Genomic DNA, 24,688 nt, shown 5'->3' on the forward strand with positions numbered 1-24,688 from the left:
CCCGCAGCCCCCATTGGCCTGGAGCAGTGAACCGCAGCCACTGGAAGCTGAGATCAGCCGAATCTGCAGACGCAGCAGGTAAACAAACCGGCCTGGCCCGCCAGGGGCTTTCCCTGAACAAGCAGTGGCCTTGGTTTGAGAACCACTGCTCTACACTACATTTACCAGTGTTATGTCTAGTCTGCTTGAAAATGTTCCCAAGCTACAGACTTTCATCACATCTATTGGGAGAATATTTCACAGTCTAATAGAGTTCACTGCTTGAGCTTTTGTTGGCATCTAAATTAAATTTTCCCTCTTTCAATTTCATCCTATCACTCCTAGTAATAACCTTCTGTATCATCCTAAGTAATTCCTCTACTTCCTCCTTGATGCCTGATTGTCCCCACACAGGATACAAATCAGTCCGGTTGTTACTTGTATCTCCCTAGGGAAAAGGGTGTATCTGACGGTTGTGGAAGGAAGGAAAAAATCAAGCCCTTGGTTTTACACCATTCAAACATTTGTAGCCTGTTTAAATCCCGGATGTAAATGGTTAAGCATCTAGCTTAACACATGAGAGGTCCCATTTAGTACTACTGATGTGCATATAAGTTTGCAAGTTCAGGGCCTGAGTTAGCTCTTTTAATTCTTTCTCACCTTAGTCCCTTCAGTCACTGGTTATTTATGTTACACTGAATGCCTTTCAAACTCTGATCAATGTTCTTCTCTGAATGAAATGACCTATAATGAAAGCAATAGCCTAGGTATGGTCTCACCAGACCATGGCCATAGAGGGATATTATTACTTTTCTGCTCTGTGACATGATACTTCAGTATATGCAACTGCAGGGGCTGCTCTTTCTGTCACAGCATTGTAAAAATCATATCTAATCTGCTGTCCGCTATCACCCTTAGGCCTTGTTCGGTTTTTTAGAGTCTTCTTCATTACCATTGATTGAAATTCAATGGTAAGATACTGACTTTTTTCCTTTAGTTACAGTACAATGCCTTTTCCCAATTTGAATCAATCTTATTTAGTTACTTTTTGCCCAGACTTTAATCTTTCTAAGTCCCTTGGTGGTTTTTTCATTGTCCTCAGTGCTAGGTACAATTTCTCCTAATTTCATATCATATTGGACTTGTATTAGTATATTTTACTCTTTTTCATTAATGAAGATGTTAGTACAGACTTAATATCAATCTCTGTGATAGTCCAACAGACACTTTACCTGCACAATATATTGCTGTTTATCATTACCCTTTGTTTATGTCCCACAATCAGCCAATTGTCAGTTTGTGTGTTCCTAACCCAGTTTGAATTAATTTTTCAAGTAAGATTGAGACAATTGCTTTATTAACATCCAAATATTACTATTATTTAGTGCACTCCACTCTTCCAGTGATTCGGAAATTAAACTAAAAAAGCAATCAAGTTGGAAAGATTTATTCTTTATTGCCCTGTGTCAGGAGAACACATCAATACCTGCTGAACTTTATGCATCAGCTTGAACCCTATTGACTTCAGTGTGACTTAAGCATGTACTTAAGTGCTCTGTTTAATTAGGAATTAAAATACAATCCCAGTTCCATTATCTCATAGGTGTTTAATGACCATTTTCTCTTAGTATTTGTCCTTTTATTAAAGATAGAAACTTGACTTACAGGATGGTAATTGCCAGGATCATTTTTCTTTCACGTTTTGAAAATCAGTGTTTTTTCTCTACTCTTCTGCTGTATCCCCAGTTCTCCATAACTTTCCAAAAATAAAAGTCCATGGTACCGTATATTCTTTATCAAGATTCCTTTAATACCTTAGGTTTCCTACCATTCAGAGCTGCTGATTTGTGTACTTTCATATTTTCTGTATTTCCTTCATAAATACTACTTTTCATGGTCTTCCTTACTTCCTAATTGTTCAAACTTTTTTTCTTTTATTGTTATTTTCAGGAAGGACTTATTTTGTTTAAAGTGTTGTGGTTAACTTGAAGTCTTTTAAATTGACTATTTTCTTTTAAAAATCCAATTTCTGATAAAGCACCTATTAAATAATATGGCCTGATTATTTCCACCCCACAAATATTTAGAGGCATGAGTATCTCCAGTGGGACTATTCATGTGTGTAAAGTTGTAAGACACCTGAATGTGTGCAAGATTGGAGCCTTATTAAGGGCATGATCCTGGTGAGGTGCAGAGCACCCTCTTTTCTTACTGAAGACAATGAGAGAAAAAGGCGTTCAGCACCTCTAAAGGATGGTGCCCCAAGTGCTGTTAGATCACAAATTAAGCAAACCAGGGGAGGAAAAATAGAGAAAATTATTTGTTCTCCCTCCGCTTATTTTTCAGACATAGTGACCCAAAGTCTCTTTTGTAACTATAGGAAGTACAAATTTTTCAGATAGAAATAGTGCTTTAGTGCTTTTACCTTGCATTTACTCATTCTGCTTTTTTCCTCTCCTTATCTCTTCCCAGCGAGTCTTACTTGACTTTGCACTGTTATTTTTTTGCCTTCTATAGTTTTTAATCACTTTTTTTTTAAACCTCAGGTCTTTAAGCAGTCTCTTGGAAAACCACATTTGCTCCTTTGCACTTCAATTTGTATCTTCTAGGATTCCCCAATCTCCCATTCAACCTCACTCACTAGATTTTGTAATTCCTCAAAGTTTTCTGTTTTGAATATTATCTTACTACATTAATGCATTATCTGAACCAACCCTTTATAATACCAGATTTAAGTGGTTCTTGGTCAGGTTCAAAGTTTTCCTTTTTATGCTCACATTCTCTGTACTGCTTTCCCTCCCAAATTCTGTTGTTTAACTTTATTGATGCAGAATGGCTGCTGCATTCCAGCCCAGAAGCGGCTACATTTCTGTAGCAGGTGAAGTGGTCCTTATGTGCTGTAAACAGTCTATCAGACGTTTTATGATTATTAATGAGGGAAGGTACTTTATAAATGTAAGGCATTAGCAATATTTTCAGCTGATCTATAACCCGCACTTCCTACCCTGCATCAGGTACCTCAATGCACTGGAGGCTGGAGTCTCATACTTCTCTTCAGAGGTGAAGTTCAAAGAGGTTTTAAGGACACCAGAACAATTAAAGAAAATTGTGAAGGATCAGAGCCGGAAAAGCAATGGTAAGGGGAGATGAGAGTTCCCTCTCCCTTGCATGCATGCCGTTGATCTCTGTCTATGCACTACTGCCTGGGTTATGTTCTGGAGAAAAATCTTTCCATTTATGGCAGAAAGAGCACAGATACTCTTTTTCCTCTTCTATTTTTGTAAATGTGGGAAGATGGCACAGAACTCAGTTCCCCCACTGTCCTGATAAAGCATATGGGCATATTCTGCTTGTAGAGGCCTCTTGGGGTAGATTATCTTCTGAAGACATGGAACTGTCTTCCTACAAGCCCTGTCCAGTGGAGCATTCATAACCCAGCAGCCCCCAGTCATAGTTTGGATTCCTGTGTCACAAGAATGCCCAGCTTCTCTCTCTGTCTGTTTTTCTCTCACACACACCCCTTTTGTGCATCAAGGGGACTCATTTCAAACATGGGGGAATGACCAATCCCTACGGGAAACCCTGGGCATGGTGGTGATGCCTCAGCTCTATTAACAAGTGCTTATGATAATGCTAACCCCTGACATCACTGGGGAGGGGGAGCATGAGAATAAGGAAGCCAGTAACAGATTAATGGTTTATTCTTCTAATGCCCTTTGCCTTAGAACCTTCTATACCATGTTACTGATAGTAGTTTACGCTGCACTCCATCTATGTGCAATTTTAATGCTCATGAAAGGAAGGTGCTGATAATGGCTGGAGTCAGCATAATGTGGGCAGGTGCTGAGCAAGCTTTCTCCTCCCACTGACTGACTGAGTAGTTCAGTCCTGACCCACAACTATCTGTTCTCCTATTTCTGGCAATGCCTCTCAGCCCTGACTTGCTGTAGCCCTGCTATTCTAGAGTTTATGATCTAAGAACAGTTTGTAAAACTCTATTTGTCCCCCTCTCCTTAATTGTATGCCTCTCACCTTCTCTCCATCTGTCTTTGCCTGGTTTGTAGTGATCGTCATGTGTGGCTCCCCAGCTGAGGTCAAGACAATTCTAGGGGAAGAGAAAGTGGATGAGGACATAGTCATCATCCTGGTGGATCTTCACAAGTAAAGTATCACCACTGGTTTTCCTTCTGCCCCCACTCCCATTTCCTGCAGGATGGAGCTAATGGAAATAGTGCAAGAGGAACTCTCATGCTGAGGAGACATTTTACCATGAAACATTTCCCAGTCACCTCCTTTTTATAGCCTTCTTGGCCCCCTTTTAGCCAATTATCAAAACTTTTTGATGTTTCAACCAGGACGCATCCTCCACATCACTTATCCAATCCATGTTAGATTTTATTCTAAGACGTCTAAATTTTGGACTGTGATGTCATATTCATAGAGTCATGACCTCACTGCAGGATGAAATTATAGAATAACGGAAATCAAAGTTAGAACCTAGTGTCCTTTCTCCAGGGCTTTGTCTTGTCCAATTTTAAATGACATAAGTAGTGGGGCTTCCACCACTTCCACTGAGAGACTATTCCATAGCCAAATGGATCAACCTACTAGGATATATTTCCTGGTATTCAGCCTAAATATTCACTTGCTCAGTTCATCTTAGTATTCCTAATTACAGCCACTTCAGATCACCTTACATGATATCTCTCCTTCTTTAAGATGGGATCTTCAAAGGAGCCTAAGGTAGTTAGGTACTCAGTTAGGATTTGGGCATCTAACTACCTTAGGCTCCTTTGAAAATCTGGCCAGACGGCTAGAATTTTCAAAGGTATAGGGGCACCTAAAGAAGCAGAGAGGCACCTGGTGGGATTTTCAAAAGCATCTAAGGCCTGGTCTATACCGGGGGTGTGTGTGTGTATCAATCTACGTTACACAACTTCCGCTACGTGAATAATGTAGCTGAATTTGACATACTTAGATCTACTCACCACAGTGTCTTCACTGTGGTGAGTCGACTGCTGACACTCTGCCATTGACTCCGCCTGCAGCTCTCACTTCGGTGGAGTACCAATGTCGATGGGAGAGCGCTCGGCAATCAATTTATCGCTTCTAGACTAGACACGATAAATTGACCCCTGCTGGATCTGTCGCTGCCCACTGAGTGAGTTAGGCACCTAACTCATTCAAATCAATGGAAGTTAGGGACCTAACCTGCTTAAGCGATTTTGAAAATCCCACTAAGCACCAAAATACTTGGTATTTATGCCCTTAATATAATTGTAGACACTTCTCATATTCTCCTTAGCTGTAGAGCTGGTCAGGAATTTTTTGACAAAGTTTTTTTCATCCAAAAATGTTGATTTGTCAAATCCTGTGAAAAGGGAAGTTTGATTAAAATTTTTCTCAACTCCAAGTTGAAATTTCTACTCAAAATAAAAGAGCAAGAGACCCTGGAATAGCCTGCTAGTTACGGCCCTCTCTTAGGATGCAGGAGCCATAAGACGTCTAGGTTCTAGGGCCTGCTCTACCTAATTCAGAGCAGAGACATGAACACAGGTCTACCTCATTCCAGGTGAGTGCCCTAACCGTGGGGCTATAGCATCAGTCTTTCTTTCTGAGCCAATGAATATTTAACTTACACGAAGTGGAACAGCTCCAACAGAAGAGATACATCTTAGAATAGCCTGGTAGCTAATGCACTCAGCTGGGATGTAAATGACCACAGTTCAAGTCTCTGCTCTGAATTAGGCAGAGCAGGCCCTAGAACCTAGATGTCTTATGGCTTCTGCATCCTAAGGGAGTGCCATAATCACTAGGCCATTGGTTATTCTATAGTTGGTCATTCTGATTTTTTCACAATTTTTTTTTTTCAAAGGTCTCAGTTTTGTCCCACTGTAGCATAAGGAGCTTTTCAAATCATGAAATTTCTCGCAGGACAGGAAAACTGTTTCCTACCCAGTTCGACTTAGTTGCATAATTTGGCCAAATGACACATGGGATTTGTTTAAAAATCTCCCTACATTTACTATTTCCTCTAGCACCTGGATTTTTTTCTTGCTATTCTGATTTTCCAGTTTGTCAGACTTATATAAAGGTGAGAGGGAGAGGCTATTACCAGGCCAGTTATTGCACTGACCTCCACAGCAGTGATCTCAATGGGATTTCACAAATACAAGATTTTGACTTCACTGCAGGATGGAATAGCAGCTGGAGGCCTAGAAGTTTTCACTCAAACACATATCTGCAATAACAGGGAAGGGAGTTGTTGTCAGTAAGTGTTGATGGCATTGAGAGAAATGGTCTTTCAGCTTTGCCCTAGGGTTAAATCCCTTTTTGAAACATACTAAACTTGGATGTGAGCAAGTATATAAATCTAAAGGAAATTAGGTAGTAGTAGTATATTGACCATCTCTTTGATGGTATGTATAGGACACATTTTTATTATGGATGTTAGAATGATGTAAGAGCTATTGAAAATATCACAAAACAGGGTACTATTCATGGTACTCTAAATAGCCTGGGACTATAAGTCACCAGTTCCAATCAGGTCCATGTCATGGCTGGCAGGCAAAAAACCAGGAAAACTCAGATTAGGAATGGTTTATGGAGCCTTTCACTGGTTACAGTTCTATGTGAAATGGACTGGTTATCTCAGTTCAATATCACTAAGACAATATATGCTAACTGGTTCCAGTAGTGACAACCTCAAAGAGGCCGAGAATCCCCAGGACCATGGAGTCTGAATGCCTCTCAATCCTAGAGCTGGCCTCTCTGGGTCAGGACTGAGGCACTAAAGGAATAGTTTAGTAATCTAAGATCTAGGTTCAAACACCTCTTGGAATCACAGGTTAAAGTTCCAACAGGCTCAACTCAGTCTTTCCTCTTCCAAAGGGAATATATGAAGTAGCCTGCAGTTCACTTGGTGTGTGTGTTTTTCAGATGACACCTTGAAAACGTGGAGTCCCGTAAGCGTTGTGTTGACATCAAGCATCCTATGACACTTTCCATAAGATCAGGGGGATGCCCTTGTGTCCTTAGCCACAATTTCCCTGCCTTCACTAGTATGCAGAGTGGTGTCTGATACTGATTGCCTCTCTACCCTGTCCAGCTGCCTATATTTCAATGGTGTCGTGTTGATATAGTTGTAAAGAGCAGACTGGGGAGGAAGGTGTGCTCCTGGTTAAGGCACTCTCCTTGGATTCGGACACTTCAGCTTCATTCCTGGCTCTGCCACAGACCTTGGGCACATCACTAAGAGTTGGTCTACATGGCACTGGCAAAGCATGTTAGAGGATGTGATTGATAAAGCGCTTCAATGAACAGTGCTCTTACTGCCCTGCATGGACCTTTCTGGAACAAGCTAAAAGGATTATGTTAACACAATCTAAGTATCTTTTAGTTCATGCCAGCAAGGTCTACATGGGGAAGTTAAAGCATTTTACAAATCACATCGTTCTAATGCGCTTTGCCGATGCCATATAGACAACTTCTATAGAGGTGTTTTGAAGATAAATTCATTTATACATGGCCCCGCATCACCACCGTGTATATAAATATTTACAGATAGGGTGGTCTGTGCAGTGATAGCACAGACTAAATCTCCACTCTGCCTGGGATGGGAGGGATGAGATGATTTTTTTCTCCCTTGAATAGGAGGATTGGAGCCACCACTGCAGTTGCTGCAGCATGTGGTCTTCTGACAGGTCCAGCTGCCTCAGTGCCATGGCGCCCTCCTGCCATTCCTTGCTGCTTGTGTTTGATTTTAACGTAACCCTGTAGTTTATGGGATGTCTCAGATCAGGCCTTCTCAAACACAAACACAGAAATATGCTAAATCCAAACAAGCAGCAGAAGGTAACTGGGTCAGGCCCCACTTTTCTCCAGTGGTTGAGTTCCCCAGATATCTCTGTGGATTTAAATTCTGTTGAGCCAAGAGCCCTCTGTCAGTCAGAACTCAAGCATAGATCATGTTCATCTGTAGAACTAAGTCAGCCATTGCTAGGAGGTCTCTTGCAGAGCTACTAAATCCTGTGGGCTCCAGGGAATTTTCCCTATTGTTCAGTCCTAGCCTGATTGTAAACTGCTTTGAGATCCCTTCAGGGTGAAAGGTGCAGCGTGAATGTCTCAGGATATTATTAAGGGCAGGGACAGTGGGTATGGGGGTGGAGAGGCTGCTGCTGTCTCCTGTGCTTGGGCTAAAGCAGCGCCATAACAAGGGTGAGGCGAGTGAGGCACTTGCCTCGGGCTCACGAAACAGAGGGGCGCAGCTCTACCACCATCAGCGGCGCTTTGGCGACAGCTCTTTGGGGGCTGGTCCCTGAGTCCCTGTCGGAAGAAGGACCTGCCACCGAATTGCTGCTGCCGCTTCATTCATTCTTCAGCAGCGGGTGCTTCTCTCTGAGAGGGACTCAGGGACCCACCACCAAATTGCCACTGAAGAGCCTGGAGCCGACTCTTGCCTGGGGCACAAAAATTCCTTGTTACAGCTCTGGGCTAAAGAGAGGACTTTGGACTCCAAAGCTCTCACTCTGCCACTAAATTCATTCTGAAAGTTAAAAAGACAAGAATGAGCAATCAAATGTGAGTTATGGGAGGAGATTCACAAAAGGAGCTTTAAGCAATCCAACTGTACCAAATACAATGATATAATACTGCCCCTTCCCATTGATACTTATAGTCAATCTCCTCTCAGTGATGCTTTCAGCAAGTGGTTCTCAGACTGTGGTTTGTGGAGCACTTCTAGATGGTCAGCAGAGCTGCTTCTGTCATGAAGTGAATTAGCAGCCATCTTCAAGCAGTGGCCCATCAAGATAGTGTAGCTCATCACCAAACTTTGGTGGTTTCCACAGACTCTTTTAGCTCACTAAACTAAGGAAACACAAGCCAACCCTTCTCTGTACCCTGCATAGCTATTTCATATCTTTCTTGGCCAAGTGTTTCTGTCGTGTAAATTCTGCTGTGATCAAGTTTGTAAAGGACACCAAAATTAGAGGGATAGTAAATGCATCAGAGGTCAAAAACAAATTGACCAGTAATCTGGAGAGATTGTAGTAATGGAGTCTTCAGACACCAAGAAGAGACTCAGGCCCAGGTATTTAGGCTCCTAACTTCCACTGATTTTAATAGATATTAGAAGCCTAGATGGCATTTTGGATCTGGGACTCAGTCTCTCTACGTGTAAAGTGCTTCAGGCAGGGACAGAAAATAAACAGCACAGAAACAAAACAGGGCAATAGAATCTATTTAGTCATATGTGTCTATTTTTATCTGGTCTCTTCAGATCTGTCCCAATATTACAATTTTGTGTAGCTAAACACTATAGCTGCCACAGGGGTACTGTGAACAATGGAAAGGGATGTATCTACCACAGTGAAAAGGGATTTACAATGTCAAAAAGTTTTAGAACCACCATGTGAACCTGTTAATCAAATGTTCCTTTTGGGGAGAGGGGGAAGGTCTCTCTAGGTATGCAGAGCTGGAGGTCTCCCCTGCTCCTGCTATCACTTGTGTTTTTCTTTGCAGTAACATCTACTTTCAGAACAACACCAAATCAGACAGTTATATGCGGAATGTCCTTGTCTTGACGCTGCCACCACCCAGTTACACACCAAATTCCACAGAAGAACACCTGGTAACCACACTATTTCATATCTGATCATTTCATCCAGCTCATCTGTTTTCAAACAAGAGTGTTCCAAAAAAATAACTAGAAAGGCTGCTACTGACTGTACTCATCCCACAAAACAAATTAATCACATTGCAAAACAGCGGTGTGGTATAGCAGTGTTTAGCTCTTCATGTCATGACAGCGTGACAATGCTGGATAACATCTCATTCTCCTGCTATAATCTGACATCATGATGTGGGGTTACAGCATCACAAAGCAAAGGTGCAAGATTGTTGTGCTACACTATGAGGCCCAAACTAAGTTCAAAGCTTTTAATTGGTCTGCAATTGTCTAATTTATGGGACTTGGGAGAGAGCTGTGAAAATTTTTACTCCTGGGGGAATTCTGTGCCACTGCACATGTACAGAATTTATGTTCCCCCACCCCCAGATTTCTTTGTTTCCTCACAGAAAAATGACTTTCTGACAAGGAAGCAAAGGGAAGCCACAAAAGTATGCTCCTCAGCAATATGTTTCAGGTGCCCAGGGCAGCCAGCAGAGTGGTAGATCACTGTGGGTTGGGGGCAGGAGTGGGGAAGACACGGCTGGTGGCTCCTACCCTGCGCCAGGCTCAGCTGCTAATTCCGGCTGAGCTGGGGAGGATGGGACTTCCTCTTCTCCTACATAGCATCTGGGGCTGAGTCAGACCCCCAGATTTCTTCCTCAGCTGTAGGAATCTCTGCAAACCGCCGCCCCCCCAGCACTTCCTGTACCCATCGCTCCTCAGCTGCAGGGGGAGGGATTACTGTGCAGGGAGCTGCTCCCCCATCCGTCTAACTTCTGTGCATCCAGATTCCCTCATACCTACACCTTCCCTCTGAGCCTCACCCTACCCCTGCACCCAGAACCCGCCTGACAAGCCCCCTGCACCTGAACCACCCAGAAGACCATCCACACCCAGATCCCACCCTACTGAACCCCAGCCAGCTGCATCTGGATCTCAAACCAACTGAACCCCAAACCTCCAGCATCTGGACCCCCCACTGAGCCCCACACCCAGATCCCCCCTGCTGAGCTCTACCCCATGCCCACACACTCAGACCCTCCCCTGCTGAGCACCAACCCCCTTCACCTGGGCTATTCCAGTCCTAGGGCCTCCCTAGTTCTGCCACTGCACCTGAATCTTGACCTGCAGTGCCCTCTTACTACAGACCTGTGGCTCCATCACCTCACTCTGCTTATATATCTCAATCCCACCTTGCAGCATCCTATTTTTCCAAGCCTGACCCCCACCACCACCACTACCAATGCACCTCACTCTGATCTGCAGCAGCTTCTGCTGTTCCATTCCTGAAGTTTTTCCTGAGTTGATACTCCCAACTATGCTGCAGTTTTGGATGGAGGTATAAACAGGCTGTGTTACCAGCTTCTTTTTTTCCCCTATTCTAGCTGAATGATGACTATATTGTCGGCTATTTGGATGGAGTCTTGCTCTTTGGACACATCCTGCAGAAACTTCTGCTCTCCGAACAGCCAGTTGAGAGTCCCACTGATTTCATTGAACAGTTTCGGAACGTCACATTTAAAGGTAATCAAGTACAATTCTGAGCAACAGCTCACTGAGTGGACTGTGGGGAGAGGGAGTTTGTTTTCCAGGTGGGCATGAGGGGTAGTCCCCTTACTGCTGAACGGGTTCAGACTCTGCAATGAGTTGTCTTCCCTCTTGTTCTGTTCAATTGATTTATCCAAATATACTATGATAATCAGCACTGAAGAAACAGACTAAGTAATATCCATACACAGAGAATCCCCCTCTGTATACATCACATACAAAATAAGAGATGAAACATTTTATAAATTTCAGTTAGGACCAAAGTGTTTGGGGGCCAGAATCTCTCCTGGGCTGCAGGCTCTTCACACTGGTCTGGCGGTGTAAAGGGTACAGAAATGACCTAGGAGGAATACTCCTGGATAGTGGGAGGGGCACTTCCTGGTCAGCACAGAATAAGATGACATATGTTAAGCTCCTTGGCCTTATTACATTGTGCTTTTCTAGTGTAGGTATAGAGGACTGAATTGTCTATATGGGGACTATTGACTGGGTGGACCAAAGGATGTGTAATAGTGAGGCATCCAAGTGGGTTGCAGAGTCCATTAGACTCTTCCCTGTCATCTGACTGGCATCCAGGTTTTATTTTAAGCTAGACACAAGGTTGGATGAGGATGAAGTATAAATAACATTGAACCAAATCCATCTCTAAGCTTCATCCCCCAAGATGTAGCCAGTTCTTCTTTTGTCATTGTCCTGGATGGCAGTGTGGGGAGTATGTATAGTAGATAATGTTCAGCCACAGCTAACATTGGGCAAGAAAACATCAGCATCAATTTCACCATTGACTTCAGAGGGAGCAGAATTAGGCCAACACTGGGTGATTTTGAAGATTACACCCTAAAATCCTTAGTTTGTAACATTAACATATCCTGAGTTATGGAATATATGTGTTCCCCACCATAAGAAAGAAAGCAGCAGGTAAGAAAAAGTATGATTAAAAATGGCAAGATACACAAGGTTATTAGACCCAAACAGCTATCCCTCAAAATATGAAAATCTAGCCCAAGTGAAGCCAGTAGAAAAGAACATAAATTATCTCTGTATTTCCCTCCATGTTAACAGACTTTAAGACCAAGGATAGAATCAGAGTTTCCTTCTCACCTCTAGAGATGGTCCCTTGAAGGTACATTGGCAGGATCAGTGTATGGAAATAAAACAAACTGGTTGCTACATGAGTTGTATCTTTTCTGTGGTCAGGGAGGCTTCATTCTTCAGTATTGTCAGATCTACTCCTTTTACCAATTTCAAACTCATATTTTAAAGCAAAAATAGTATGGAAATAGGGGAGAAGCAGAGGTTGAATAAGCTGATGTGGGTGTAAGAAGGGTGCTGTCATGAAGATTACAGAAGGTTAATGGGAAGAAAAACCCTAACATCAGAAGTCTCTTAATTTACACCTCTCTTCTTGTCACATGTTAATGCTTCTTGGGAAAGTGCCAGGCTCCTTCATTGATCTGTTCCTTGTGTCCACAGGTGCATTGGGTCCAGTGACCCTGGATGAATTTGGAGATCTTGATGTCAATTTGTCCCTGTTGTATACATCAGTAGATACCTATCAAGTATGTAATTCCATTAAGAAGGTATTTTGTGGTGATCTGTGAGAGGAGAACTAGAGGCTCTGGGTTAGACTGTGACTATAACAAGAGAGATAGCCAGAGCTGAAAGGGAGGTGTACTACAGCTGTCTGTGTGCAGGTGTGGGGGGTAAGGAAGCAAGCAAACAAATGAAAAGTCTTCTCTTCTCTTTCTTCCCTTCTGGGAGAGGGGAGTCCATGGGAAATTAGAGAAAAGTAAGGGTGACCTGGGACTCAGGCAGTTTTCCTGGGTCAGCTCTTTGGGCTTAGAGGCCAGCCCCTTCTCATGGGGCATGTCGTTTTGAGGCTCAGTTGTGCAGCTTTGGGAGAAGTGAAGCTTGTTGCTGTCTCTCTCTGTGAGCCCAGCTTGGCTTTCAGAGGCAGGGCAGCCTTCATCCTGTTCACTGCCCCATCCTGGGGCAAGTGTTCCCTTTTAAGCTCCCCCTACTCCTGGCAGAACAAGCCTTGCAGGTGTGTCTTGTTGGTGTTGAACAGGCCGAGGGGAACTTGTTTATCTCCTCTCTGCCATTTTGAGAGCATGCCCCTTCACAGCAGCACAATGGGGCAAGTGGGGAAAGACGTCACCCTGATGACTTGGTAGACTGATGAAGTCAAAAACACCAGACTTTGTGGGACTGCTGCACTTCTGGGAAGAACAGAGTAGTAGTACAGGCAGAATATGAAAAACAGCAACATGAACCAGGCTGGAGGGGACACATCACTGCAGTGGAGGGCATGAGTCTATTTTGCTGAGAGTTGTGTAGTGCATTATGGGAGGATGAAGCAAAGGAAAGGGACTGAGTGCGAGAGCTATTAACAAAGTTCATTTCTATACTCTCTCACAGTTCCAGACCCTCCTGCAGTATGACACTCATCAGAATAAGACAAAACCAATGACTGCCAGCCCATCTTTCATCTGGAGGAACCAGAAGCTTCCTAATGACATTCCAAGCACCGGTGAGATACCTACTAAAACTGGTTCATAATGGAGGGGGCTCATGCACCATTAAGATAACACTTACTATGCAATGTGGCCACCCAATCTTAACTGTCATAGGGATGTCAATAGGAGCAGCTCCCACTGGCCAGGCCATTGCTTCCTACAGCTCCCAATAACCAGGAACAGCAAACTGCAGCCACTGGGAGCTGGAAGCGGCCATACCTGCAGATGCTCAGGTAAACAAAGCGTCTTGCAGCCTGCCACCCAATCTTAATTGCCATGGGGATGTCAATAGGAGCTGAGAATATGACAGTACCTTATCCCAGCCTAACTAAACCTGTCATTTTCTGTGTACCCAATACAACTTCAAATTATCATTTCTGTTCATATACTGCTAGGAGCCTTACTGTATTCTGTGCAGCGCAGTTGATCTATGGTGTACTTGATGCTATTGGAATAACAGAGACTCGGTGGGATAACTCACATGACTGGAGTACTGTCATGGATGGATATAATCTGTTCAGGAAGGACAGGCAGGGCGGAAAAAGTGGAGGAATTGCAGTATATGTAAGAGAGAAGTATGACTGCTCAGAGCTCTGGTATGAAACTGCAGAAAAACCTGGGAGTCTCTGGATTAAGTTTAGAAGTGTGAGCAACAAGGGTGATGTCGTGCTGGGAGTCTGCTGTAGACCACTAGACCATGGGGATGAGGTGGACGAGGCTTTCTTCTGGCAACTAACAGAAGTTACTAGATTGCAGGCCCTGGTTCTCATGGGAGACTTCAATAACCCTGATATCTGCTGGGAGAGCAATACAGCAGAGCACAGACAATCCGGGAAGTTTTTGAGAAGTATAGAGGACAATTTCCTGGTGCAAGTGCTGGAGGAACCAACTAGGGGCAGAGCTCTTCTTCACCTGCTGCTCACAAATGAGGAAGAATTAACAGGGGAAGCAAAAGTGGATGGGAACCTTGGAGGCAGTGACAATGAGATGGTTGAGTTCAGGATCCTGACACAAGGAAGAAAGGAGAGCAGCAGAATATGGACCCTGGACTTCAGAAAAGCAGACTTTTAGTTCCTCAGGGAACTGATGGGCAGGATCCCCTGGAAAAATAACATGGGGGGGGGAAAGGAGTCCAGGAGAGCTGGCTTATTTTAAAGAATCCTTATTGAGGTTGCAGGAACAAACCATCCTGATTTTTAGAAAGAATAGTAAATATGGCAGGTGACAAGCTTGACTTAACAGTGAAATCCTTGCTGATCTTAAACACAAAAAAGAAGCTTACAAGAAGTGGAAGATTGGACAAATGACCAGGGAGGAGTATAAAAATATTGCTCAGCCATGCAGGTGTGAAATCAGGAAGGCCAAATCACACTTGGAGTTGCAGCTAGCAAGAGATGTTAAGAGTAACAAGAAGGGTTTTTTCAGGTACATTAGCAACAAGAAGAAAGTCAAGGAAAGTTTGGGCCCCTTACTGAGTGAAGGAGGCAACCTAGTGACAGAGGATGTGGAAAAAGCTAATATACTCAATGCTTTTTTTGCCTCTTTCTACACGAACAAGGACAGGTCCCAGACTACTGCACTGGGCAGCACAGCATGGGGAGGAGGTGACCAGCCCTCTGTGGAGAAAGAAGTGGTTCGGGACTATTTAGAAAAGTTGGACAAGCACAAGTCCATGGGGCCAGATGTGCTGCATCCGAGGGTGCTAAAGGAGTTGGCGGATGTGATTGCAGAGCCATTGGCCACTATCTTTGAAAACTCATGGCAATCAGGGGAGGTCCTGGATGACTGGAAAAAGGCTAATGTAGTGCCCATCTTTAAAAAAGGGAAGGAGGAGGATCTGGGGAACTACAGGCCAGTCAGCCTCACCTCAGTCCCTGGAAAAATCATGGAGCAGGTCCTCAAGGAATCAATTCTGAAGCACTTAGAGGAGAGCAAAGTGATCAGGAACAGTCAGCATGGATTCACCAAGGGCAAGTCATGCCTAATTAACCTAATTGCCTTCTGTGATAAGAGAACTGGCTCTGTGGGTGAGGGGAAAGCAGTGGATGTGTTATTCCTTGACTTTAGCAAAGTTTTTGATACTGTTTCCCACAGTATTCTTGCCAGCAAGTTAAAGAAGTATGGGCTGGATGAATGGACTATGAGGTGGATAGAAAGCTGGCTAGATCGTCGGGCTCAATGGGTAGTGATCAATGGCTCCATGTCTAGTTGGCAGCTGATATCAAGTGGAGTGCCCCCAGGGTCAGTCCTGGGGCCGGTTTTGTTCAATATCTTCATTAATGATCTAGAGGATGGCGTGGACTGCACCCTCAGCAAGTTTCCAGATGACATTAAACTGGGAGGAGTGGTAGTTACCCTGGAGGGTAGGAATAGGATACAGAGGGACCTAGACAAATTAGAGGATTGGGCCAAAAGAAATCGGATGAGGTTCAACAAGGACAAGTGCAGAGTCCTGCACTTAGGAAGGAAGAATCCCATGCACTACTACAGACTAGGGACTGAATGGCTAGGCAGCAGTTCTGCAGAAAAGGACCTAGGGGTTACAGTGGACGAAAAGCTGGATATGAGTCAACAGTATTCCCCTGTTGCCAAGAAGGCTAACGGCATTTTGAGCTGTATAAGTAGAGGCATTGCCAGCAGAACGAGGGACGTTATCATTCCCCTCTATTCAGCATTGGTGAGGCCTCATCTGGAGTACTGTGTCCAATTTAGGGCCCCACACTACAAGAAGGATGTGGAAAAATTGGAAAGAGTCCAGCGAAGGGCAACAAAAATGATTAGGGGGCTGGAGCACATGACTTATGAGGAGAGGCTGAGGGAACTGGGATCGTTTAGTCTGCAGAAGAGAAGAATGAGGGGGGATTTGATAGCTGCTTTCAACTACCTGAAAGGGAGTTCCAAAGAAGATGGATCTAGACTGTTCTCAGTGGTACCAGATGACAGAACAAGGAGTAATGGTCTCAAGTTGCAGTGGGGGAGGTATAGGTTGGATATTAGGAAGAACTTTTTCACTAGGAGGGTGGTGAAGCACTGGAATGGGTTACCTAGGGAAGTGGTGGAATCTCCTTCCCTGGAGGTTTTTAAGGTCAGGCTTGACAAAGCCCTGGCTGGGATGATTTAGTTGGGGACTGGTCCTGCTTTGAGCATGGGGTTGAACTAGATGACCTCCTGAGATCTCTTCCAACCCTGATACTCTGTGATTCTATGTGGCTGGAAGAGATCACATTGGACAGTAAAAACTTTACTGAAATGTAATGGTACTGTGATGGACCAAAGGGGCAGAGTTAATGTTGCATGGCAGGTGTCTTCCTAACTTTGCATTTCCTACATTTCTAAGGTTTGTGCTTTCTTGGCCCGTGCAATAGTACCTCCATAATCCTGGCACCTGAACTGCTCATTTTCTGGTTTTCTAACTTTTGGATTTTTGGACACAAACTCATGTTGTGGATGAGCATGAAGATCCTAGGGCACTGTGGAGAGCCAGAAAGCTTAACTCCATATTAACACAGTGCCTTGTATGCAAATAGCCGTAAGCTGTACAAAAAGCTGTAGGTGGAGAACAGTTCAGTATGGCTGTACTTCACTCACTCACTACTAGATGGTGCCTCCTCTGGCTGTTCTGGGGATTAGCTCTGCCAGGGCAACACTCCTTCTTGCAGTTCCACCCCATCTCTCTGTCCACAGTCCCCCCTCTCACTTCTAGAGCTTCCTGCTTCCTCTGCCAGATCACTCAGCGTTTCCCTCTTCTGGGGCATCAAAATCTTTCAACACAATTTGTCCCAGGCAGTCTGCTTCCTGCCTCCTGGTCTGCGCTACTTCCCCAGTGGCTGGCAGGGGAAACTGGTCCTTCCCTCTACTGTGTTCCAGATCAGGGGCCCTTCCATCACTTGCTAAGATCTGCCCTATCCCATACCTTGCTGCTTTTCCCCTGAGCTTTTCCTATCTTTCTGGCTCTATGGGTTTGCCAGCCCAAACTCCATCTTCCCACAGAGCAGCTGTACACTACCCTCCAGTCCTAACCATATTGCCCCTCTCCCAGGGAGCAAATGCAGACTACTTCCCTGTGGCTTCTAGCTACTGTCAGCTTCTGGGCTTTATACAGACTGCTCCTGTTCCTGTCCTTGTCCAGCTGAACCTTGACTCTAGTTAATCCCTGCTCCTTGGCTTCTCCTCCAGGTGCAGCCTGGGCAGTTAATTGTCTCAGCTAGCCACCTTAACCCCTTCTCCCTTGTGTGGGATAGACGCCCTATCACAGGCTGATACTAACTCAGCCATCAGTGTATTGTGATCAGTGGAACTGGAGCCAGAGGGCCCTTATTCCCTGGAGGGACAAGGACTGTTGTTGACAGCACACCAGGGGACAGGGAATGGGTGGAGTTTGTCTGAGTTGCTTCCAGCCTCAGGGAGAGCGCAGTGCACAGGGTTTAATGAAATCATACTTGTTGAACTTAACCTGCCTTCAGCTTCACTCTTTGCTAATGAAACAAGGAAGAGGACACTCCCAGTAAAAGTCAGCTCAACCTAGCTCCCACTGGCTTGACCCAGACTCTGTTTCAATTCTTGATAGCTTTCTACTGACCCTTTGTATGACCCAGGACAAGTCTGGACCACAGAATCATGACGTACCACTTTCTCTTGGTGACCAAAAGTTCCTTCTGTATTCAATCAGATTTTAAATCCAGACTACTAGAATTCAGAGTTTTGTGGAACACAGTGGCACCAAAAGCCCAGTAGAGAGATGAGCACTTTGATTATTTGGCATAAGAGTTATTTAGCACATTAAGCTAATGTCCTACACGTCTCTGTTGACAAGCGTTATTGTGCAAATGTAGCTAAGCTGAGGTCCCACTCATTGTTCTCCCCCCAATCTTGAGTCCATTTGCAGTAAAGGGTTACATGGAACGTGGTGTTTTCATTTACATTCTTCCACCCTCTTCAAACTCCTTAAGAAAATGCCTCAGGAAGTCATTTATAGCCAAAAAATAGGAAACCTGACATTTTTACAGAGTTTAGTTTCTTCGATAGTAGAAACATTATAATGAGACCAGCATATGTTTTACACCATAAATAGGCTTCCTGAATCATCCAAAAGTCTATGAAAACACAAATCCAGAGCTATTAGGCTTAGTTCAGGATTATGCATATATTACCATTTTCAATTTGTAGCAGTCAAGCAAGCCATAGTAAAGCAGGGGATCAGTACTTGCAAACTTCTAGAAGTCCAGATTTTTTGCAGCTTAGGCAAAACAAACAAACATAAATGCTTTCCAAAGCCAAGAGTTTAAAAAGGCTTCCTCCAGCCAGTTTCCAAATAAATATATTCAAACAGAAAATGGCTCTAGATAGCCAAAGTTTCAGTTACTGTTACCATCCACCTCCTATCAAAACTGTTCTGGCTAGCTATGTCCTCTTTCCTCTAGAAAGCTAACCAAACTCAATAACTAAAACACAACCCTTTTATAGTGTAAAAGCAGCAAAGAATCCTGTGGCACCTTATAGACTAACAGACGTTTAGTCTATAAGGTGCCACAGGATTCTTTGCTGCTTTTACAGATCCAGGCTAACACGGCTACCCTCTGATACTTTTATAGTGTGTAATTTGCAACTGCTGATCCAATTCTGCCACTCTTCCTTATGGCATTCCTTAAAATTAGGGCTTTCACCTTTGACTTTTCTATTGCTCAGAGTTTTAACACCCACCCTACCAATCCCTGGATGGGGTCCATACACTCCAACATAAATTTTATTCTGGTTCTTTAGGAAGAATACACAATATTAATTCGTGGTGGAATACTGTTTAGCATGCTATAGTATCAGTAGCCACAAGAGGGTAGCAGAGCCTCAAGAACAAAACTAGTGCTCTAATACTCCCATTTCAAACATCATCCAGTTACATTATTAAAATCATGTTTGGAATCATGCAGGCTTCTATAAGTGAGACACATGTTTCAGGCGGTTGTCAGGGAGACACTTCATGACTCCTCATGCATATCTGCTTGACTGATTTATTTATTGGTGACCTGATATCCTGACTTCCTAACTGGAGGCCAATCTTCCACTGATTTCAAAAGGCTTTGCACCAGGCCCTGGGTATGTATTTTTTAATATGTGTTCAGTGTTTTCACTAAGGTTGTATGTTTTCCCATTTCTCTTCTTTGCAGGCCCGCCCATCCTGACAATCGCTATCTTTGCACTCACTGGGACCATGGTGTTGGTTCTGATCATCGCTCTGCTGGTGTTGAGGTACCAGCCTCATCTTTCTTTTCTTCTCTATTTGCTGCTTCTGGGCATGGGTTGTTTGATAATTTGAAGGATTTTCAAGGAGATATCTCCCACCCATCGGCAAGGATCTTGCTGGCTTCTCCCTCTGTGTGTGCCACTCTATTGTAGACACCACGCATGGCACCTGCATTCAGCACTCTGCTTTGAGAAATGATCCAGTTGCTCAGGTGGTAGATGTGACAGATGATCAGGCCTATTCCACCCACTAGAAAGCACAGCTTTGCATACACACACAAACTTAGCAAGTGTCTTTGTGAGAACAAGGCCAACCTTCAGACTTTTTCTCACACTTAGCCCTTTCTATTACTCTACTATGTTTCTTTACCCTTTTGGTAACTTAACAGTTCATTCTGAAAGGATGACTCAATCTTGTGTCATTGCACAAATAAAAACACCAGAAAGTTTTGGTGTCACAGTTTCTAGATCCACTTAGTCTCTTACTATTTTCCCAGACTTGTCTTGCCTCATTGCAGCTAGTTCACATGTTTTTTCTATAGCTAAAATTTTCTAACTAGATCGTGGTATAGCTTCTATCATGGAGGAAAAATCAGATAAATAGAAACTGAAACACACTCTAGGATCCTTTCAAAGAAAAAGTTCAACCCATTTCCAGTGCATCTGTATATCTCTCATATTCACAGGACTCAGAACCGTCATTTTCAGTGGTTTTAGAGATGTATATTTTACCTGGACCTTCTACCTTTAGTAGCTCAGACAACTCCTTTTCCACAGATCAAAGGACTTCAGAGACAAGAACATTGGATTCTATGAAAACCTGATTGGTAGCACACTGTAACCACTGTCATTTTGACCTGATGTGTTCTCCTTGCTAGTTAACACTTTCCGTGAGATAAGACTCCAAGTTGATGTAGTCAGTCCACACTTGGATGCCCAGCTGTACTCAAGAAACAGAAGAGCTCATTGTCTTTCGTCAGCCATTCTCTTTTGTCAGCCAGTTAATGTCCTGATTAATAACTGTCTACACTTGATACCAGTTTTGTTCTTTCCATCAATATAGCCAAGCTCCACAAGCAGCCTACCTAAATTGACCTTAGTTTCAATTGTGCAGTAATGTCCTGCTCTAGTAAGTCTTATCTCTTGATAGATGATAATAATGCTCCTAAGGATCCATTAGGCAAGAAAATGAACAAGCGCTCCAATCATTTCTTATATATCTCCCATTGTGTGCAGTTCCTAAACTATCCACACTTTTTTCTGGGTAGTTCTGACTTCCAAGTAAACAAATCAATCCAGAGTCCTCAAAAAAACACAAAACCAGTATTAGACATTGGAAATGTCATTCCAGTCCAATAAGTGCTTAGGTACTAACAAGTCAAATGGATCTTTCTTTTCTACTAGGATTAGTTGCCTTATTTATTGATAGTTCATAGAATTTTCCAGTTAAGATTATGAAATGGGAATTTCCCACAATTTAATGTTTTCCAAGCCATCTTGAAATTTGTCCCTTATGATATCTCTCTGTTCTTGAATACTGTTAGAGCTTCATGTGGGGAATTCAGGAGAGATACTGTGAGACCCATATAACTAGAGCCCCATGATCTCATAACTGTCTAGCACTTTCACTGGTGCTCCTATTGGCAAATTATGATGGTTCAAATGCAACTAAACCTTCCAGACTAAAATCGGGGGGGGGGGGGGGGGGGGGGGGGGGGCGGAATTACAGCCAGAAATGGACATTTCCTCCCTGTCCCCTTAGCAATGGCAGTTAAAATATGTTAAAAACATAAAATATTTATGTCAGTCAGCATCCTAGGATCTTCAGTGTTCCAGAGCATTCTCCAGCAGCCAATCACTGTTCAGGATTTGCCAGCATTCCACTAACCAATCCTTTTTAAACAGGAGCAACCCACATAGAAGAGTGGAAATTCCAATGAATTGTTTGCTTGTTTCACATTCTTCTGTTGAGGGAGGACATTCCTGCAGAAAAGACAGGAGATTCCATGCCCCAGTTCCAAGGATTATTCCCCAATATAATCAGGAAATCTGCCAGAGGCAAAGGCCCTCTACAAGAAGTCACCTTCCTTCATTCTACTGCCTCCCCACTGGCTTCTTGCTTTTCCTGGATAGTACAATTCATTTCTGCAAGAGTCTTGCTGCCAGGGGCTCATCTGATCCATGTTTTCCTCTGGGATTGCCTTCAGAGGATGTTCAATAGCAAGAAAAGTAAACAGTATAAGCTATCGCAGACTCATTCTGCAGTAACTTGCATTGTCTTCCCCTGTGTATGAATGTGAAGAATTAGGCAGCAACCTGCCAGCAATTCCTCTTTTGCTTTGACCCCTTCAGATCTATAGTGCTGAAACCTCAGAGAGACCAGACTTCCCTAGAATCAGGGGGAAAAGGTGTATGTGATGGAGAGGGTATTTCTCCCTTCTAGGCCTCAATGATGGGAGCTGTAAGAGCAGGCTCTCCAGGAATGCATGAAGAAAAGAGTACAGGAGCTAGTGCACAGGATTCTAATACTCCAAGATTCCCCACTGCATTCAGCAGTATGGATTCCAGTTGTTTGATAGAAACAGGTTCGCTTCTTTCACAGGAAGTACAGGAGAGATATTGCACTTCGGCAGAAGAAATGGTCTCACATCCCCCCTGACAAGATCCTGCCTCTGGAGACCAATGAGACAAGCCATGTCAGTTTGAAGGTAGGAGAAACAAGATGTCCCCATGGAGGGAGGGTTGTGGGGACTCAGAGTCTCTGCACTATCAAGGTTTAGTGTCAGACAAACAGTGACTACTGCTTGGTTTCTGACAGTGGTAGAGGTATCTGTTAAAATTGGTTCACTGTCTTTTCACCTGCTACGTACTGTGCAGAAGAGGAATGAGATTAATCGTCAGTAACTTCCCCACTTAATACAGCAAGTACAAATTCTTTGTACGACTGTGAAACAGGCAGGGTAAATCTTTCCAGGCTCTTCCATTGGGTTCCCTCACCATTAGTATCACAAATAACATCCCTTTTCAAGAAGGGGTTGATCCTTGTTTTGTCTGTAAATCACAGGCCAATAGTATTGATTAGAGGAAAAGACCCTGATGGCATATGGGAGTTGTGTGAATGGTGGTTGTATGCTATGGGATTTAGCTGGGCTTTAAAGAGAGAGACACCCATGCAGACAGTACCATACTTTGGCATTATTTTTCTCTCTGTAGTCTGGTGCCTGCCAGGGTGGGGTTTGTATGTTATAATTGCTGGCTAATGAGTCTTCTTTGTTCCCCAGATTGATGAAGACAAGAGGCGTGACACAATCCAGAGACTGCGCCAAGCAAAATATGACAAGAAGGTAAAATGCTCCCCTTCCCTTCTTTAGTGAGAGGCTTCTGTGAAAGGCAGTTGGTTCTCTTCAGAGATCAGGAAGCAGTGCCACCCCCATTCTCATCTAACCTTGCTAAACTGGTGACTTTATGGAAGAGGTGAGGTGTTCATTTTCCTTTGAGGCCCCCTTGTATTAGCAACTGCCAGAGGCAGAATATTGGACTCAATGAACCACTGGCTTAGTCCCGAATGGCAAGAGGCAGGATCCAGGACATAACAGACCACTGGTCTGATGTGATGTGGCATGAGGTAAATTAGTGGACTAGATGGGAAAAGGAGAACTCTTATTTATGTGTGAAATATCCTGAATTTCAGCTGAACTTTTTGCCTGAGTAAGGTGAGTCATGTGAGTGAAGGGTCTGAAAGATCAGCCCCTTAGTCTGTTCCAGGACAACTTGGTAAATCTTGTGAAAATTAATATAACTCCATTACTTATTAGTGGATAAGATATATTCAAATACCAGAAGTAGTTTAAGGGAGCACAGATTGTTGTTGTGCAACTGCTATGGTTTCCTTCCAGTTGTTTTTTTTTCTTTCCAGGTGGTGATCCTGAAAGATCTCAAACACAATGATGGGAATTTCACAGAGAAACAAAAGATAGAACTGAACAAGGTAGCTGTTTCATATACAAGCTAGGCACTACAGACTGAAGGAAACTAATTAGTGAACTCATTCCCCCAAATCCATGTATGTTTGTCCATCCCACAGGCTACTGTAGCCTGAGGGCCCCTCTGTTTGTTATGGGGGTAGGGTCTTATGCACAGTTCTGATTCTGCACTGTAAGTCACTGAAGTTGAGGATGACTGAGATCGCTCATGAACTTGATAGAACCTTGTTAATCCACATTTTTATAAGCATCATTTTTAGCACTGATTTCTCTTTCCTCACTTCATACCAATCATTCAATAGTGGAGTGTTGTAGTCAAATCTTCTATTACTAAGGGCTAAATGTATCTCTGGTGTATACAAATACATCCCCATTAACTTTCACAGAATTATACCTACCCTATATTAGGGTTTAATTTGGCTTTAATACTTCACAATTTTTTACAAAATATGCTATGTACATTTTTACATTAGGAACAGATACATTGTAAAGTATTATAAATAATTTAAATGAAACTGCAATAGCCTAACTAAATGAACAAAGTACATACTATCATGCAAGATCCTCATATTTGTATTATTTGTTCATTTACTAACTAATTTGCAACAGTCAGTCATTTATAATGGGTATCCGGGTCCAGGGTATGAAACTGTGAGGTTCTACTGCAGAGGCATAATGGAGACTGCGGAGTTTGGAGTACAGTAAACAGTCACTCCCCACCCTTATCTCCTAGATCAGAAGGCTCTGGAATGAGA

At 43.4% G+C, this 24,688-nt stretch overlaps 1 protein-coding gene across 1 annotated transcript in view; it reads left to right on the top strand.

Annotated features, from left to right (window-relative positions):
- The window catches only part of LOC115644910 (heat-stable enterotoxin receptor-like), a 70,857-nt gene that overhangs the window by 9,029 nt on the left and 37,140 nt on the right, over positions 1-24,688 (top strand). Inside the window, exons 5-14 of the mRNA XM_030549361.1 lie at positions 2,994-3,115; positions 4,044-4,140; positions 9,502-9,610; positions 11,035-11,173; positions 12,671-12,756; positions 13,616-13,727; positions 19,875-19,956; positions 22,553-22,658; positions 23,232-23,294; positions 23,867-23,938. Of these exons, the coding sequence (XP_030405221.1) occupies positions 2,994-3,115; positions 4,044-4,140; positions 9,502-9,610; positions 11,035-11,173; positions 12,671-12,756; positions 13,616-13,727; positions 19,875-19,956; positions 22,553-22,658; positions 23,232-23,294; positions 23,867-23,938 (988 nt within the window). The remainder of the gene's footprint in view (positions 1-2,993; positions 3,116-4,043; positions 4,141-9,501; positions 9,611-11,034; positions 11,174-12,670; positions 12,757-13,615; positions 13,728-19,874; positions 19,957-22,552; positions 22,659-23,231; positions 23,295-23,866; positions 23,939-24,688) is intronic.

The sequence above is a fragment of the Gopherus evgoodei genome, chromosome 1 (assembly GCF_007399415.2).
Source record: "Gopherus evgoodei ecotype Sinaloan lineage chromosome 1, rGopEvg1_v1.p, whole genome shotgun sequence".
Taxonomy (NCBI): domain Eukaryota; kingdom Metazoa; phylum Chordata; order Testudines; family Testudinidae; genus Gopherus; species Gopherus evgoodei.